Source organism: Acomys russatus, chromosome 12, assembly GCF_903995435.1.
Source record: "Acomys russatus chromosome 12, mAcoRus1.1, whole genome shotgun sequence".
In the NCBI taxonomy this organism is placed as follows: Eukaryota; Metazoa; Chordata; class Mammalia; order Rodentia; family Muridae; genus Acomys; species Acomys russatus.
In genome coordinates this window covers 43789678-43805230 of record NC_067148.1, presented here as the reverse complement: position 1 = coordinate 43805230, position 15553 = coordinate 43789678, and the positions used below count along the sequence as shown (strand labels likewise).

The following is a 15553-nucleotide window of genomic DNA, read 5'->3' as shown; positions in this document are numbered from 1 at the left end:
TGCGCCTCCTGCAGGTCATTGGAGTGATGCACACTGAGGAGGGAGCCAAGGCAAACCAGCAGCCATGGAGCTCTGAGCAAGTGGGGAGGTGGGGGAGTCCAGATGCCTACAACCCCTAAGCAGATCTTTGGCCCTCTGTCAGCTGGGAAAAGCCCACTGAGTGGAGGCTGAGATATGTTCCTAGGGGACAGCCACTCCAGGGCTCTTCCTGTAGGCTATCAAATAAGGCCCTCCCCACCAAGATGTCCCTGAAACTATTACTAAGACAGACACCATTGAGAGGGGAAGAGATAGCAAATAATAAACATGTTGGCTCAGGGAGCAGTTGGAGAGGGACCCCTGGGAATGGCGCTGCGGCAGTGCAGCAGGGCCTTAGCTTGGAGGAAGCTTTGCCCAGGTCACAGAGTGGGGAGGAACCCAAAGCCCAGGGGGTTTGGCTTCCATCCTTCTAAAGATCCTAAATCCAAGGTTGGGGCTGCTCAAGTGTCCTAGGAGAGAGTTCTGTTTCTATCTAAACAAGCTGCCCCAAATCGTGTTCTGCTGTATGCTTCTGGGTCCGAAAAAAAGTGGCAATCTAGGCTGTGGGACTGGATTCCTGATTACCCACAGAGAACAGGAACTCAGCACAGGTAAAGGGGTGGGGTGTTCTGTTGGTCCAACTGCTATTTGCTTTGTTGTTGAATACAGAGAGCATGGGAAGCGGGTGTGGTGGTGGACTTGGCACTGTAGGTGCGGAGACTAAAGACCAGTTCCCAAGGTGACAGAGATGGCTGCCTAGGGAGCAGCTGTAGACAGGCAGCTAGCTGCTGTTAAGCTCATGTCAAAGGAAAGGCCAGGTCATATCCTGTCAAGGCCTCAGGCCTACTCCCACCCTAGTTAAGCTAGTCTTGCAGGCCAAGTGATGGTGGAAACTGCCACTACAGGGCATGGTAAACACCAAGGGTGGTGGGCTCCCATTCCAAAAGAAGACAGGCCGCGTGATAGCCTTTGTCAATCCACAGTGGCAGCAAAGTAGCTGCCCTAGGAAGTCATGGCTGGTCGACAAGCTGATGTAGAAGGCCACCAGCCAGACATGCGACCAGCCAATCATGGATGGAGAAGGCAGCACTTCAATATGGTCCAAAGTCCAGACCACAAGAGGACATACTTGCTGTCCACATCTATATGATCAGACATCTCCCCAGAAATTGTAGGCTTCTCTTTCATGGCTGTGTAGTGAGTGGGCAGGGGCTGTTTAGGCATCTGACAGGTCTATGGGTCCCGCCCACGTTGACAAAGCCTGTCACAGTAGGACACAAGAGTGTCAGTTTGTACAGTTCAGGCGGCCTACTCCCTGCAGCACTGCCCGATTCCAGCCATCTAACTGGGCCTGCGCTGTGGAAATGATTAGGACCCTTAGCATATCACTGGGATTGAAGCTCACAGTCCAGGCAGAGATTGCAGTCAGGAAAGCAAAGGAGGGGCCCAAACTGCCAAAGTCTTTGCTTTCCATCCCCTACCTCCTCCAGAACCCATGCTGGCCGTGGGTTTTGTGTAGCATGACCAATTCATAAATTAATCATGTTTATTTATAAAGTCATATCCTAAAATATTCAAGTAATAAATAGCCTTTCAACACTTGTCACATCTGCCTGCCTGGTGTAAGGCTTCTAAAGTCAAGAAGGGTCTATGGATTCTACAAAACCGTCCACAGCAGGCCTGGACCCCAGGATCTCCAGGCCTCCGCTGAGGAATGATGATGCCATTTGGGAGTCCTAGCCCCGACTTGCAACCAGTCGACTCCAAGACGTCTTCCATTTAGGACAAAGCACCCTACATTAGCCTCACGACCCACAGCCAGCCCTAAGAGCTGATGAGAAGCTTGGCTCACAGTGGCTGGAGATGTGCCTGGATGCTGGGCATTGGGGTGGCAGCCGGCCCAGGCCGGCCACAGCTAGCACTCAGATACTTGCAGTCAGGCTTTCATCACTGCCATGAAGGAGACCTGCAGGGAGAGAAAGTGAGGTTGGGCCCTGCCCTCTGCTCCCCAATGTTCTTCCGGACACCCTGAGAATGAGACTCAGCCCCAGCTCCCAGGCCCCATGGAGGCTCTGTCTTATGACTCTTTATGAGGGGATCACTGCATTTTATACTTTTAGATGGAGGCCACTTGCAGTGAGGCTACTGGGAGGAGGGTGAGGGAATTAAGGCCCCAAACCACAAGGCAGAAGTAGGCAGGTGAGCCAAGCTAGGGAAGGGCACTATACACAAACCTCCTGGAGCAGCTGGCCCAGCATCTCCTGGCTGTGAATGGACTGCCTGTGGAGAGAATGTCAGGTCATCCTCAAAGCTGCCTTACACACCTCCCATCAGACCCAGGTCCTTATACCAGCAAGGAGTCCCAAAGCCCACAGGCCCACTTGTTGGTTTTGACAGGAAGGCAGGAGCCAGGACATGGGCCAACCAGGAGACTCATATGGAAGAAAGGCTTACAATGCTGAGGGCCCTGACCCCTGATGGCCTCCAAGGCTAGAAGCCCTACCTGTCTATTCTGGTTGCTATGGTCACTGTGAAGGTACCCTCTGTGTCTGGCAGGTAGGTGGAGGGCACAAGCCTGTAGGTTCCCGCTGACAGGAGGCAGAGGCGGCTCACTTCCTGGGCATAGCAATGTGGCACACAGCTTAGCAGTGGCTCCTGGAGCAGCAGGGAACATGCATCCTGGTTCTCACCATCTGCTGGAACCTGAGGCAACAGTAGAATCCCATGTGGAGGCCTTCCCAGGGTGGCATGGTTTGTCCTCACTCTGCACAGCACCAGCTGAGGGCAAAGTGCCCCGGCTCAGCGAGGATACCTGATGCTCAGTCCTCGAGCTATCAAACCCCTATGCCTAGGAGAGAAGCTATGGAGCCAGGACACCTTTGGCAGGGCCCTGCCAGTAGGACCCAAGCCCAAAGAACATCAGGGCATCAGAGGCCAGTTTTACACACACTAAGCAGGCCTCTACACAAAAGTGCTGTAGAGTACTGATGGGCCCCGGGCAAAGGCTCTCTATTCAGAGCTCCAGGTGGCCCGGCTCATGATTCCAGGAATCCAACTTTGTACTGCCTCCCCTCAACAGAACCTTCTTAATGGAAAAATCCTGTTCTCTTCTCCCCAGGTCACCTGCATTCCAGGTCCACATGCTTCCACTCACCACAATGAATCCTGATGCAGCCCGACACACCCTCAGCCAATGCTCACTGTGAAGTGAGGCCCCAAAATGAACAGCCTCATGGGATGGGAAGTCTCATGAAATCTGCAGCCTATGACCCTTGTGACCTCTAGCACGGCCCGTCTTTCTTCTCTCTGCCTCTCCTTCATTACCTGTGGCTACCCTGGACTGACAGCCTCAGGGCTCTGAGTTCCTGGAGCATGTGTCCTGAGCCATGCTCACGAGAGCTTTTCCTCAACCATGCTGGTATCTATCTGGAACCTTCTGGGATTGCTGACTGTGGCTATAGCATGCTCACCGAGCTGTCCTGCCATGGGCAATGGCCAAGTATGTGTCTCTCCTCCCTTGCCTGTTCTTTTGAGCTCTGTGGCCCTTTCCAATAGAAGCCCAGCTGTCCTGCTCTACCTGATTCTGTTATAGGACAGTTCCTGCCAGTCCTGCCTTCAACTCTGAGTGACATGGGAAAGGATAGGCTGTGAGGCCTGGTACTGAGTGTGTGACCTGTGGTATGAGTGAGTGAGGCCTCTCTACAGTAACCCCGTGTCCACCTCAAGGTGAGGCTGGGTTTCTGCCTCAGAATCCCAAGAGAAGCCCCAGAACCCAGCGTCAGAGGGAGGAGGCAGGTACTGTACGGAATGACCTTGGACAAGGGTGTCTGGAGCAAGGTGAGCTGCCCAGACGGCCCTAGTGAACAAAGACTGTGAAACCTCAAGTGAGTTTCCTGAAGCCAGCCAGATGGACCACCAGGCCCCATCACAGAGCCCAGGCTCTGTGACACAGCAGGCCTTTCCTCGAGCCCAACTCACCTGAAAGATATGAAACCCAATGGGGTGGAGCTGGCTGTCACTGAGTCGGCAGTGTTGGTGCAGGGTGATGCGGATGTAGCGGGGACCAGCACCCTCGGGAACGGAAAAGGGGAGGCAAGGATTGCAGGGGTAAGAGGCAAAGTTCCTGCTGCCCCCAGCTGTCTGGCCAGCTCTCCAGCAGCCCCGCAGCTGCACAGTCTCCCACTCGCCCGGAGGCAGGGCTGTTGCAGGTGATGCACCCTTGCTGGCCGGCCTGACAGCACTGTCAGGAAAACAAGTACAGAAGGCACTAGCAACCCTGTCCAGAGGAATCTGCCCAAACCCTATCCTCACCCTCAGCACCCCACCGACTCTGCCCCAGACCTCAGCACAGCTGGGAGACCCAGCTAGCATGGCTCCTCACCTGAGGGAGATTTTCCCAGTGGAGAAGACTCGGAGCAGGAACTGCCCTGGCACATCCTTCAAGAAGGTGCTAGGGACAGCCAGGTAGTAGCCTGGAGAGAGCTCACAGCGCAAGTGGACCTCACGGTCATACGCGTGGCATGCAGTGCCAGCCACGGGGGGTGCAGACAGGACTCTGGGCAGGCTGACCTTCCGTTTCTCTACCTGCATGAATGGAGGCAGGAGCCTCTGAAGAGAGCCGCACCTATGCACAGGGTCTCTGCCTCCCTGCTCCTCACTGCTCAGACATAGCTCCCCCAGAGACAGCCTGTAGCATCCATCCTCTAGAGCCAGGTGGAGATGCCAAAGACCTAGGGCTTCCTTCAGAGGTGCAGAGAGGACAAATCTAGAACTATGTTCAAAAAGGCCCATGACCAGTGCAGCCTGAGGACTGCCGGAGAAGGTACTTTCCAGCAATGCTTTTCCAAGAGGAAAGGACCATGAGGAAGGCCACACTCACGAAGGGACAATAACAGTGGTGTGAGCTGCCACACAGTATCAAGATACACAAGATCAGAATACAGCCACTGAGTGAGCAAGCAGCAGTTCCTGACTGACCTGTTGCGGGAAATATACCAGGCTACTTCATAAAATTAACCAAATGTCTGAGCCTGACCATACAATAATCCTATACACATACAGGTTGAAAGGGAGGAATTAGAGGATCCAGCTAGGTGGAGTTGACAAGGCAAACAGCAGCCCTAGTATGATGGGAACCTCTTCCCCTGGGGAAGGTGGGAACTGCAGGGATCAGGCCAGCCTCCACTTCTGGGGTGGGCTGCGTGGGCTCTGGATCACTGCATCTGCTGGTGTATCAGGGGTGCCTGAGGCCAGAGGACATGGGAAAGAACTCAATGGCCAAGGATGGAAGCTCCAACTTATCTGCATACCTTTCTACTATGGGGCCAGCAGATGGGAGTTACCTTCCAGATATGCAGGCCCACAGCCTGGTAGTCCTTGCCTGGGAGGTTTGCTGGTGCAGGGCTGGCACCCACCAGTGCCCGGGTGTGGCCCATTAAGCGCTTCCGGGGTCTCTGAAGGACAGCCACACACACCTCACTGGGTTCCAAGACCCGCAACCAGAACTTGGGGTTACAGGGAAAGCAGCTGTTGTTCCGGCAGCCTCCAGCTGACTGCCCTGTGACCCAGGCGCCAGGCAGTGTCCGCGTATGGCACAGCACCTTCTCTAGTGGGAGAGCACATGAGTCAGCTTTAAGAAGACCTTGCTGGCTCTGCTGTACACACAGGCCAGGGCAAGCACACTAGTGGCAGTCAGCTCACCCTCCGAGAATCCCACCCATTCCCCTTCTCCAGGTCCCCAGTCAGTCAATCAGGTGGAAAGGGCTGTGCCCAGTCCCTGGTGTGCCAGCCTGCACATGCTCCTGGCTTCATAGAGCAGAGTCTACTCCTGCTGGCAGTCCTACCTGTGTAGAGACTCTGCAGGTGGCCAGCCTCTGTGACCGGATAGCCAATGGTGACCTCGTCAAACTCCCTGAGAAACTCCTCTTCCTCCACCCAGAATTCTCCTTCCTGGAGTTGTGCCAGCAGCTCAGACTCCTCCGCTGGCTCTACCTGGCTCCACCCTTCACCCCTGCAAGAAATCTCATTTCAGTGCAAGCTCAAGGTAGACTGTCAACTGGCACACCAGGCAGTGGGACTTTAGGGGACAGAGAGACCCTGGATAGCCAGCTGGGGATAGCACACTTCCTTGTTAAGTGTCCTATAGAAGGTGCCTTCTGTGTGCTGGCTATCCATCAGAACCTCCCCTTCCCAGAGGGAGCCCACGCCTCAGAACCTGCCTTCTTAATGCCATCACACCTGAGCACTGACCCTTTAGTCTCTGAAGGAGCTAGCTGTCATGTTGAGTAGAGTGCTGTTCTTGGTGGCACCAGACCCAGCCTGGGCTCGGTGGGTAGCTGGAGTCCAAGAGCCTTAGCGCTCCCAGGCCTCAAGGAAATCCTGCCTTAGTCAGGTCTTAAAACTGAAGACTTTGGCTGCAGGAAACCCTCAACCAAAAGCCTGGCCAGGCATTCACTATCCTATAGGTACCCAAGAAAAAAAATCTTCATAAAAAATTGCATGATCCAGGCTGGAGACATGGCTCAGCAGTTAGGGGCACTGGCTTCTCTTCCAGAGGACCCAGGTTCAATTCCCAGCACCTACATGGCAGGTAACAACAGTCTGTAACTCCAATTCCAGATCTCACACCCTCATGTAGACCATAGACATACACACAGGCAAAACACTGATGCACATAAAATAAATAAATCTTTAAAAAATTTTGCATGATCTAGGTCTTCCAAGACCTACACAAACCAAGCACTTTGGTGCACAAATAGGTACAGATTGAGCTTTGCTGGCAGCTGGTGATAAGCACAAAACAGGCCAGATGGGCATGGTGGCTTCCTCCCACAAGCAGTCCCCTATTGGTACTTACCCCTCTCTCCAGAGTCCCTGCCAACAACGCCGGCCCCAAGGGTTGTGAATCCGCAGCAGGAGGATACCCTGGCCAGTCCGACTCCTGAGCTCCCGCATATCTGAGATGATGAAAGCATGGAACTCCCCGAGCTCCCTGGCACCTGTAAGAATAGCTCAGTTGTGTGCAAGACCGGCATCACCATGTCCCTAAACGGGACAGAACACACAGGTTCCTGCTTTCTTGTCTGTGTAATATGCTCTGATCCTAAACACAGGTCAGCTACCTGCAGTGCTCATTGGCATTCTGTGCCATAAAGGGCCCTGGCTCACTGTCACCAAGGACTGTGCTATACACAATTCCTTCCTCTGGGCCTCAGTTTTCACTGTAACTGCTGGCCCAGCTCTCAAGCATGAAGCCACTATTACTGTCACTGGCATAGCTAAGAGAACCCTCTCCTAGCCAAATCCAGATGGAAAAGGAGCAGCTGGGCCAGAAGTCAGTGTTGAGGACTTGAGGCCAATCGAGAGACCATGGAACAAAGGGCCCTGACATGGAGAACAGCGCTATTCCAGGGAGGGTGAGAACCAGAAAGAGGGCAGGAGTGCCTGCAAGACCACAGCTCTAGCCCCATAGGCTCTGCAGCTACCAGTCTTGGTATCCCTTTCAGTCCCAGCCCTTGACACTTCAGTGGACCCCAGCAGCTCTTTGCCAGAGAGAGGTGTTTTCCAAAACCTGAAGTGTCAATATAACCAGAGTTATGTTACAAAAATGTTCTTAACTGTGAATAGAAAATTATAAAGGTGTTCACTACAGTATTACTGTATCTGAAAGATCTAGCCAGACATGTAATAGTGGCAGTGGTCTCAATACTTAGGAGTCAGAGGCAAGAGACTACCTGAGTTAAGTAAGCCTTAAACTCCAAAGAAGGAAACAAAACAGCAGCAGCAGCAGCAACAAAAGCAAAAAAGATCTGAACTATCTAACATTACTATAAGGACCAAGAAAACCACAGCAGGTCCAGTAATGGTGGAATATATTCCAATTTATGCAACATACACCAAACCCAGAAAAGGTTGTACACATTTGGGAGAAAATTCAAAAAGTACACTAAGAGGTTGTAAGTGGTTTATAGTAGTTTTATTTAGGTGAGCTTTTCATTCATATTTTTGTTTTTTGGGTTTGTTTTGGGCTTTTCAAGACAGGGTTTCTCTGTATAGCCTTGACTGTTCTGAAATTGCTTTGTAGATGAGGCTGGCCTCCAACTCACAGAGATCCACCTGCCTCTGCCTCCCCAAGTGTTGGGATTACAGGAGTGCGCCACTGCACCCAGCTTATTTTTATACACAAATTTTTCTTCATGAAGCTTGATGTGTAAGATAAAAAATAGCTCTGGACTTTGCTTGGTCACCAACTTGGGCAGAGATGATGCTGTAGCCAGCTTAGATGCTGTTTCCACTTCTAAGCTGTCTGTGAGCAACAGGGGACACAATGTAGGTCCTGCCTTGCCCTAGGTGAATGGACTGGTCTAGGAAAAAGAGGGTAGCCTCTCTCTGGAGGAGGGACAACCAGAGGACACAAAGCCAAGACAGCTCTCTCAGGGACAGATTTCCTTCTCTGTAACAAGAGAATGGTGCAGGCAGCTACAGCCACAAGCTGTACCTGTTCTGGGACTGAGCACAGAGCAGCTGATCAGACACCGGTCCTTCAGGCGGAGTAGCTGCCGACAAGTCCGGTGCTCCCCGTCACTGGGGCTGTCCTGCTGGCCACTGGCTCCCACTATGTCCTTCAGGCTCCACCTTTCTGCCAGGCTTCCAGTGAGATCCACCAGGGCATCTGCCACCTGCCCTGCCCACAGGTGCTCATAGGACCCATGGACCCTGGGGAACCAACAAACACAGGCAGTATTGACCTTGCTCCTGCCTTCCTGCCTCTCCTATTCCCTCAAACCATCATACCCCAGAGCATCCAGCCTACCGTTCACTGCACCTGGACTGCCCCTCTGCTTTGTATCACACCTTTGCTCATCTGTAAATGTGAAAACCTGCAAGTCCCCGCTGTTCTCTGCCCAGGTTCAGACCCATCCTCCCTCTAGCATGGGCAGCAGAGGACAAGAGGAGGCACAGAGGCTCCGCGTCTGAAGCTTGAACCCCATGCTCCCAAGAATGACACTTGGCTAGCCTTCCGAGTCCCTCTGCTTGGACGCCTGCCCAGCAGCCAGCCTCCTTCAGCAAGATGAAACACCACGTAGGAGGGACAACTGTGCAGCTGGCAACTGACTTGAGAGCAGGACTGTAATCAGCAAGTGCTATTCCACACCGGGCTCCTTGCTTCCATGCGACTGGGCATGAATGTACAGAAACACACATGTGGGCATCCTTGTGTTGGGACTGAGGAATGAGGAGGACCTCTCTGTGGAGTGCTGGGAAATTGGGAAGGGAAGTAGTGGACAGGGTGGGCAAAACCCCAGTCCTGAAAGCAGAGTATCCATGTCAGGAATGCACAGGGCTCTGCAGGCCAGGGCAGATGAGATGGGCCTCTGGGGACAGCCTGGGTGCTAATGCCACCCAGCCTAGCTGGCCCTGTCACCGCCATATCATACATACTTAGCATAGGCCTTTTCCAGTAAGGGAAGCCAAAACACATCCTCTCTCTGGCACCGAGAGAAGCAGAGTCTTCCAGCAAGGCAAGGCAGACGGTCATCTATGGTCACCTCCTCCCAGTGTCCAAACTGCCAAATTCGACAGGTGAAGAAGCCTTGGTACTTCTGGTCAGACCAGTCTGGTTGTCCTGGAGGGAAGACCTAACATGCACAAAGAAAGGCCAAATACACAACATGAGATCAGCTTCAGTGTGCTCCTCAGGGTCCCAGCAGTGTGGCCTCAACAGAAGCACTGCCAACACCTGAGGCCACTGTCACCTGTGCTCTGCTCTGCTGGATGTCCCATCTGCATGTCCATCTCACAGCAAACTCAACCACTGGACAAAAAAAAATCCAGATTTTCACATAAATAACTCATGTCCCTAAAGCTTACATCCAAGCATGTTTTATTGCTCCAAATAAGCATTTGACCTGAATACAAAGCTTTGGCAGACAGGAGTTAACCCCATTTGCTTGTTTGATTTTTGGTTTTTGTTTTGAGACAGAATTTCTCCGCTATGTAGCTTGGGCTGTCCAAGAACTCTCTCTGCAGACCAGGCTGGCCTTGAACTCAGAGATCTGCCTGCCTCTGCCTCCTGAGTGCTGGGATTAAAGGTGTGTGTCACCACTACCTGGCTTCTATAGCCCACAGGCCTAGCAGCTCTTCCTGCTTCTCAAAGCCGAGTGCACAAAACTGGCCAGACACTGGCCCAACTAGCCCACTGCTAACTTCTGCTAATAGCCAAAGCAGGCTCTGCGCCTAGGGAGATGAAACGTGGTGCCGGCGCCAACACTCAGCAACATGAAGACAATGGATCAGCACCCTCATTTATAGGAAAATTAGATGCCGATAAGGCTGTAAGGACAGATAACAACATGACAAGCCTAGCCAGGGCCCAGGACCCAAGACAGTCACACATGGGCTACCCCTTCCATGCTGTTGCCTTAGCTGAAAACACTGAGCAATGAGCCAACCTAAAGCAAGCAGCGTGTGAGGAAGGAAAGCCGACCAGGCCTTTCTTGTAGAGTCTGCCTCTGTCAAAAGCCAGTTTTGGTGACCTTTTCCCTCTTGGTATTTAAAACCTACATATAAAACAACTAAAAAAGAAAGAAATCAATCAAGTAAAGAAGACTCCAAACCAGAGACACAAACATCTCTGCTGACCTTCTTCTGCCTGACAGGCTGGCCTGGTTTTGTGCCCCAAATGTGTGGGTGGCTCCAGTCTGGTGGACAGGACACAACTGGGCCACTGTCTTGGTGCCCTAGCCTTTCCCACTACCCATGCTGCACGGCCCTGCTTTTGGAAGGACTTCCTGTGCTGTGCGGGTAGAAGGAACGGAATGGGGAGAAGCCTGAGGTGGCCTGTACCTGGTCCAGGAGGTGTTGACTTTTCTGCAGGGCAGCACAGGCACACAGGAACCAGCAATCCCCCAGCAGCCCTTGCTTCACCTGTCCTTCCCATGGGTTATCTGGAAACAGCTGAGGTGTGGCACAAATTTCCTGAAATCAAGTCATCTAGCGTTAGCTCAGCCGGTATCTACTCTTCGAGCTAAGAACACAGGAATCCAGGGCAGGCAGATGGAAGGGAAGGTTACTGCTCCATCACTCCTCTCCTCAGCATGTCCTTTGCTACAGTTCTCCCATAGAGCATCTCTACACACTTTCCTTATTGGCAAGACCTCAATTCTGGATGACCCCTTTTAAAAAACTAAGTTTAGAAATCAGCTCTACTTTATAAATTCATGGTGGCAAATATCATTTGGGTCGTTTATACTACTAGAGAGTCTGTGTCTCTACAGGGTTCAATTTCCCACATCCCCAGACAATCTCATACCTTCCCCTTTGCCTCTCTTCTCAAAACATTCTCATCTCCCTTGCTTGCACACCTGAGCTATGAGCCTGTCCTCCTGCTTCCTGGAAGCCACTGGCCACACACCTCCCACTACCTTGGAGCTGGACTCGGCCTGCTATGCCTTCTCCTTTCTCCATGTTCAGACATCCCGCTCCTGGGGCTGACCACACCAGCATGCTAGCGGGATCCATCTCTCATCTTTAATATCTGGCAGCACCGTGTCCTTCAGCGACCACTTCTCAGAGAAACTGCCAGCCTTACTGCCCCTTCCCTCCACTCTCATCACAGTCACTCTTGTTCTTCAGTCAATCACACCCCCAGCTGCCTCAGTTTCACCTGTGTGATGTCAAGTTAACAGGCATGTCTTGTCATTCAGTACCTTTCAGAATCTCTGGCTGGCCCCCAACCCTCAAGGGCATGGAAGCTCCTTTTAGCTTCCGTGATGCTCCTCTGATAAATGCCCTCACTGCCTGCTACATCTCACCTGTGGCTGACTACCTGTTGGGGTGCTCACTTGCACATCAATACATTAAGGCTTAAGGCTAAGTCTGACGACCCTTGCTCTCCCCCTGCCCTCCAGACCTTGAGTGGCTCTTCCAAGCTGGCCTGTAAATGTCTATCCCATCTATCAAATGCCTGCTGAGCTTCTGATCCGTCTGACAGTTCCACCGGAACAAAGAAGGCAAGCCAGGTGCTGCTGCTTAGGATCACCACCAAACTACCACTCTGGCAAGGAAACAAGAAGCCATTCTTTTTATTTCTATTTTCATCTATCTACATAAATCTTGCATGTTTGTGTGTGCCACAGTATGAGTCAGAGGCCAACTTACTGGAGTAGATTTTCTCTTTCCATCATGTGGGTCCCAGGTGGCACCCAGGCTTGTCAGTAACTGACTTTATCTGCTGCGCTGTTTCAATAGGCCAATAAATCACTTTTGATTCCTGCTTTGGCTTCTATTTCAAACAGCCATTCTTTCCCAAGTATTCTCAAAGCTGTCTACTACAAAGCCCCATCCGGGATACCCAGCTGTCAGGCTAACCTAAGCATCATGATCAACTTCCAGCCTTCATTCTTGCCCTGCCCAGAATTTCCTTCCCAGGAATGAGTTTCTTTCCCATTGTTCTTTTCCTGTCTTGTTTACTACTGTTGCTACAATTATAACTTGGTGATACACTCACATGGCTACAATGTAAAATAGTTATTTGTTAAAAAGAACAAAAAGAAGCCGGGTGCCCTGGCCCACACCTGTCATCCCAGCACCAAGGAGGTAGAGGCAGGTGGATCTTTGTGAGTTTGAGGGCAGCCTGGTCTACAAAACGAGTCTGGGACAGCCAAGGCTATACAGGGAAACCGCCTCAAAAAACAAAAGAACAAAAAGATATTATCTTGTGTCCTAGTCATCAAAGAGAAAGCTTAAAACAACCTAACACACTCATTCCTTAACTGAAAGCCCTCTACAGGTCTCTCAAGACACTTAAAATCCATTTATTTTTATTTTATGTGTGAGTGCTTTGCTTGAATCTGTGTGTGTGTGACCCATACGCATGTAGCATCTTCAGAGGTCCAAAGAGAGCACTGGATTTCCTAGGACTGAATATAAAATGGTTGTGAGTCATCACGTGAATCCCATTTTTTAAGTAAAAACAAAAACTCCAAGGGCTCTTCCTGCTCTGGCCCTCATGTAGTCTCCCTTGTCTCTTAATGTTGCTCAAGAAAACCAGGATGTAGCAGGTGGCGGTGGCGCACACCTTTAATCCTAGCACTTGGGAGGCAGAGACAGGCACATCTCTGTGAGCTCCAGACCAGCCTGGTCTACAGAATAAGTTCCAAGACAGCCAGGGCTAAAACTGAGAAACCCTGTCTCGAAGGGAGGGAAAAAAGAAAGAAAGAAAGAAAGAAAAGCAAGCTGTTCCCACAGTAGTCTTTGAGCAAAGACAAGCATCTTCTAAAAACACCAACATAAGCAATAGGCCTGGGTATCCATTTGAGCTGCACCAAGTCCAAAACAACCTCCACCATAGCTCTTTGTGGCCACGAGGGCATGACACTGCTATGAGGAGCATATCCGTGTGCAAACAGCAAATGACCAAGACTGATGGTGGCTAGAGAGAAGAAAGTGCAGCTTTCTCTATAATTAGCAGGTATGACCAATTCTTACTTAGCTCCCGGCTCAATAAAATAGATTTGCTTCTGCAAGCTAAGTTGTGCAACTGAATACGTCTGCAGTAAACTGACCAGTCGATCCAGAAACCTCTGGTTGGTAAGCAGACCTTTCCTATTTATTTAACAATACATAGTTCTATCTGCCGGTACCATTTCAGAGAGTCCCGAAAAGCAGCCGCTTAGGTTTTCCCAATGTGCGCTGGCTAACCACAACAATCCTTCTGTTGTGTGCCACTTCTCGGTGTTTATACCCCAACGCCAGAAGCAAAGCCAAGAAAGATTTCTCAAAGTACGATGGATTGATTATACCTGACCAAACTTGGGTGGTGGGATAGACCTAGAAACACTGCTTCTAATTCCTTCTCCGTACCAGAACAACTCCCTTCTACCTAACTTTGGGTAGTAGTATATTTTAGTACAAACCAAAAGTCAACATCTAAAAGACAAGCGGTTCAATTGCTGCCGTCCTCCTGAATTAGAGTAGCTACCTCTTCTGGATTTTCAGGGTTAGCTAGCACCTCTTCTGAATGGACTTGAAGAACTAACTACCAGAGGTGGGCGGCGGGTCCTGCTAACCCCGGAGCCCACGTCGGTGGGAACACCCGCCCGGGAGAGAGACCCGGCAGCACCTGGGGCCGTCTCCAAGTGATGTCCTCCCGAAACTGGGCCAGAGGCGTGGACAAGTTGTAATAGAGCGAGGAGTGCGAGGCGGGGAATGCGGCGTCCCGGAAGAGCTCCCGCGCCGGCGTCTCGTCCCGGACCGCCCGCATCTTCGGCGCCCTGGGCTCCCATCTGCGGCCCGTGAACTCGGTCGCCGCCCGGGAGCGAGTGCGAGACCGTCGCTGCAAAAGATGGTCAGCTTAGCCGGGGAGAACGACTGGTGCAGACCCGCCTGGCGCCGCACGCTCGGTTGTCTAGGTAACCCGGCTGCAGCCAACTAGGTGCCGTGCTCGGGTCACGTGATACATCGGCCTACTCGCGCTCGCGTTTCAGCTCGGAGGCTGGGACAAGACGCGTAGGTTCTGTTATCACGAGAGTTCGTGGGTTCCTGGTTGTTTTCTTCGGCGGCTGCGCTACCCTGATAAATCAGAATGCTTTATTCTCGGGTGGCGCGCTGTAACCGCTTGAACTCGAGGTCCAGAGACCCACAGGAAGCTTAAAAAGAAAAAAACAAAACAAAACAAAAAAACAACTTTGGTTTAGGTCGCTTTGTCGACTACCTATCCCAGCATGCAGCGCCGTTCCCAGCATACGTCGCTGATCACAGGAGCCGTCTACTTCCCGGCATGCGTCGCTCTTCCGGTATCAGGCAGGAACTTAGCTTACGGCTGGTCCCTTCCAACTTTCTGAAAGAGCTAGTGAGGACCTGCCTCGAGAAGGCCTGTTGTGATCCCTCCGTGGCCACGGTGTTTGTGTTGTTGTCTTGGAGAGGCAGAGATGTCACCGGAGTTGAGACTTGCTAGGTTTGGGCATTGGTCTCAAAACAATTGGGTATCGGACGCTCTGGATCCGAAACAGGGCCAGGGAATGTGGCTGGGGCATTCCGTGAACGCCTACGTGGCACATGGGTTTTGTTGGCTGGATGGTGACCGTCAGGGCTTGGGCTCCACGGTTATGCCGTCCCTTGGGGAAGATGAGGACAATGACCTCTCCACTCTCCTGCAGGGACCTGGCCTTCAGCTTCCTAGGAAGGACGCAAACCAGCCAGGGACTGTTCCCTGTTGCTTTTCCAACTGCATTTCATAAAGGCAAGAGCCTTCATATGGATGGGGTCAAGCACAGGAGGTGAAGAGGCCTCACACCTTCTGACCTCCCCAGGGCCACTTTTACTCAGCCTTAGATAAAGGGTAGTCAGAGTGAAATCCATTTTGTGCAGTTAGGTAAGACAAGTACCCACTTTCTGGAAGAGAAAAAAACACGGTCAAGCTTTTACCCTTACCCTGCTGCTCCGGGACCTAGACAGGTGCCCCCTTCTGCCGGTGAGAGCTTGTGCTGCTCCTACAGCAGTTATTGCTGTGGCAATGACGCTGCTACCTTGGTTC

The 15553-nt window shown here is 51.9% G+C and overlaps 1 protein-coding gene across 1 annotated transcript; it reads right to left on the bottom strand.

Annotated features, from left to right (window-relative positions):
• Positions 1-1922: 1922 nt before the first annotated feature.
• Positions 1923-14544, bottom strand: Capn10 (calpain 10). Its single transcript, XM_051154371.1, has 12 exons — positions 14141-14544; positions 10864-10995; positions 9460-9656; positions 8516-8733; positions 6875-7016; positions 5862-6028; positions 5361-5623; positions 4400-4602; positions 3997-4258; positions 2522-2721; positions 2253-2298; positions 1923-1984 (listed from the first exon to the last, which is right to left on the bottom strand). The coding sequence occupies exons 1-12, from the start codon at positions 14279-14281 to the stop codon at positions 1955-1957; spliced, it is 2001 nt and encodes a 666-aa protein (XP_051010328.1). The 5' UTR covers positions 14282-14544; the 3' UTR covers positions 1923-1954.
• Between the last annotated feature and the right edge of the window lie 1009 nt (positions 14545-15553).

Excerpts from the sequence above, each read along its gene's own strand:
- Capn10 (XM_051154371.1), bottom strand. The coding sequence starts at position 14,281 with ATGCGGGCGGTCCGGGACGAGACGCCGGCGCGGGAGCTCTTCCGGGAC. Across the intron at positions 8,734-9,459 it reads CTGGAAAAGGCCTATGCTAA|GGTCCATGGGTCCTATGAGC; the intron begins GTATGTATGATA and ends TTGGTTCCCCAG. Across the intron at positions 2,722-3,996 it reads TTGGGTTTCATATCTTTCAG|GTTCCAGCAGATGGTGAGAA; the intron begins GTGAGTTGGGCT and ends CTGTTGCCTCAG.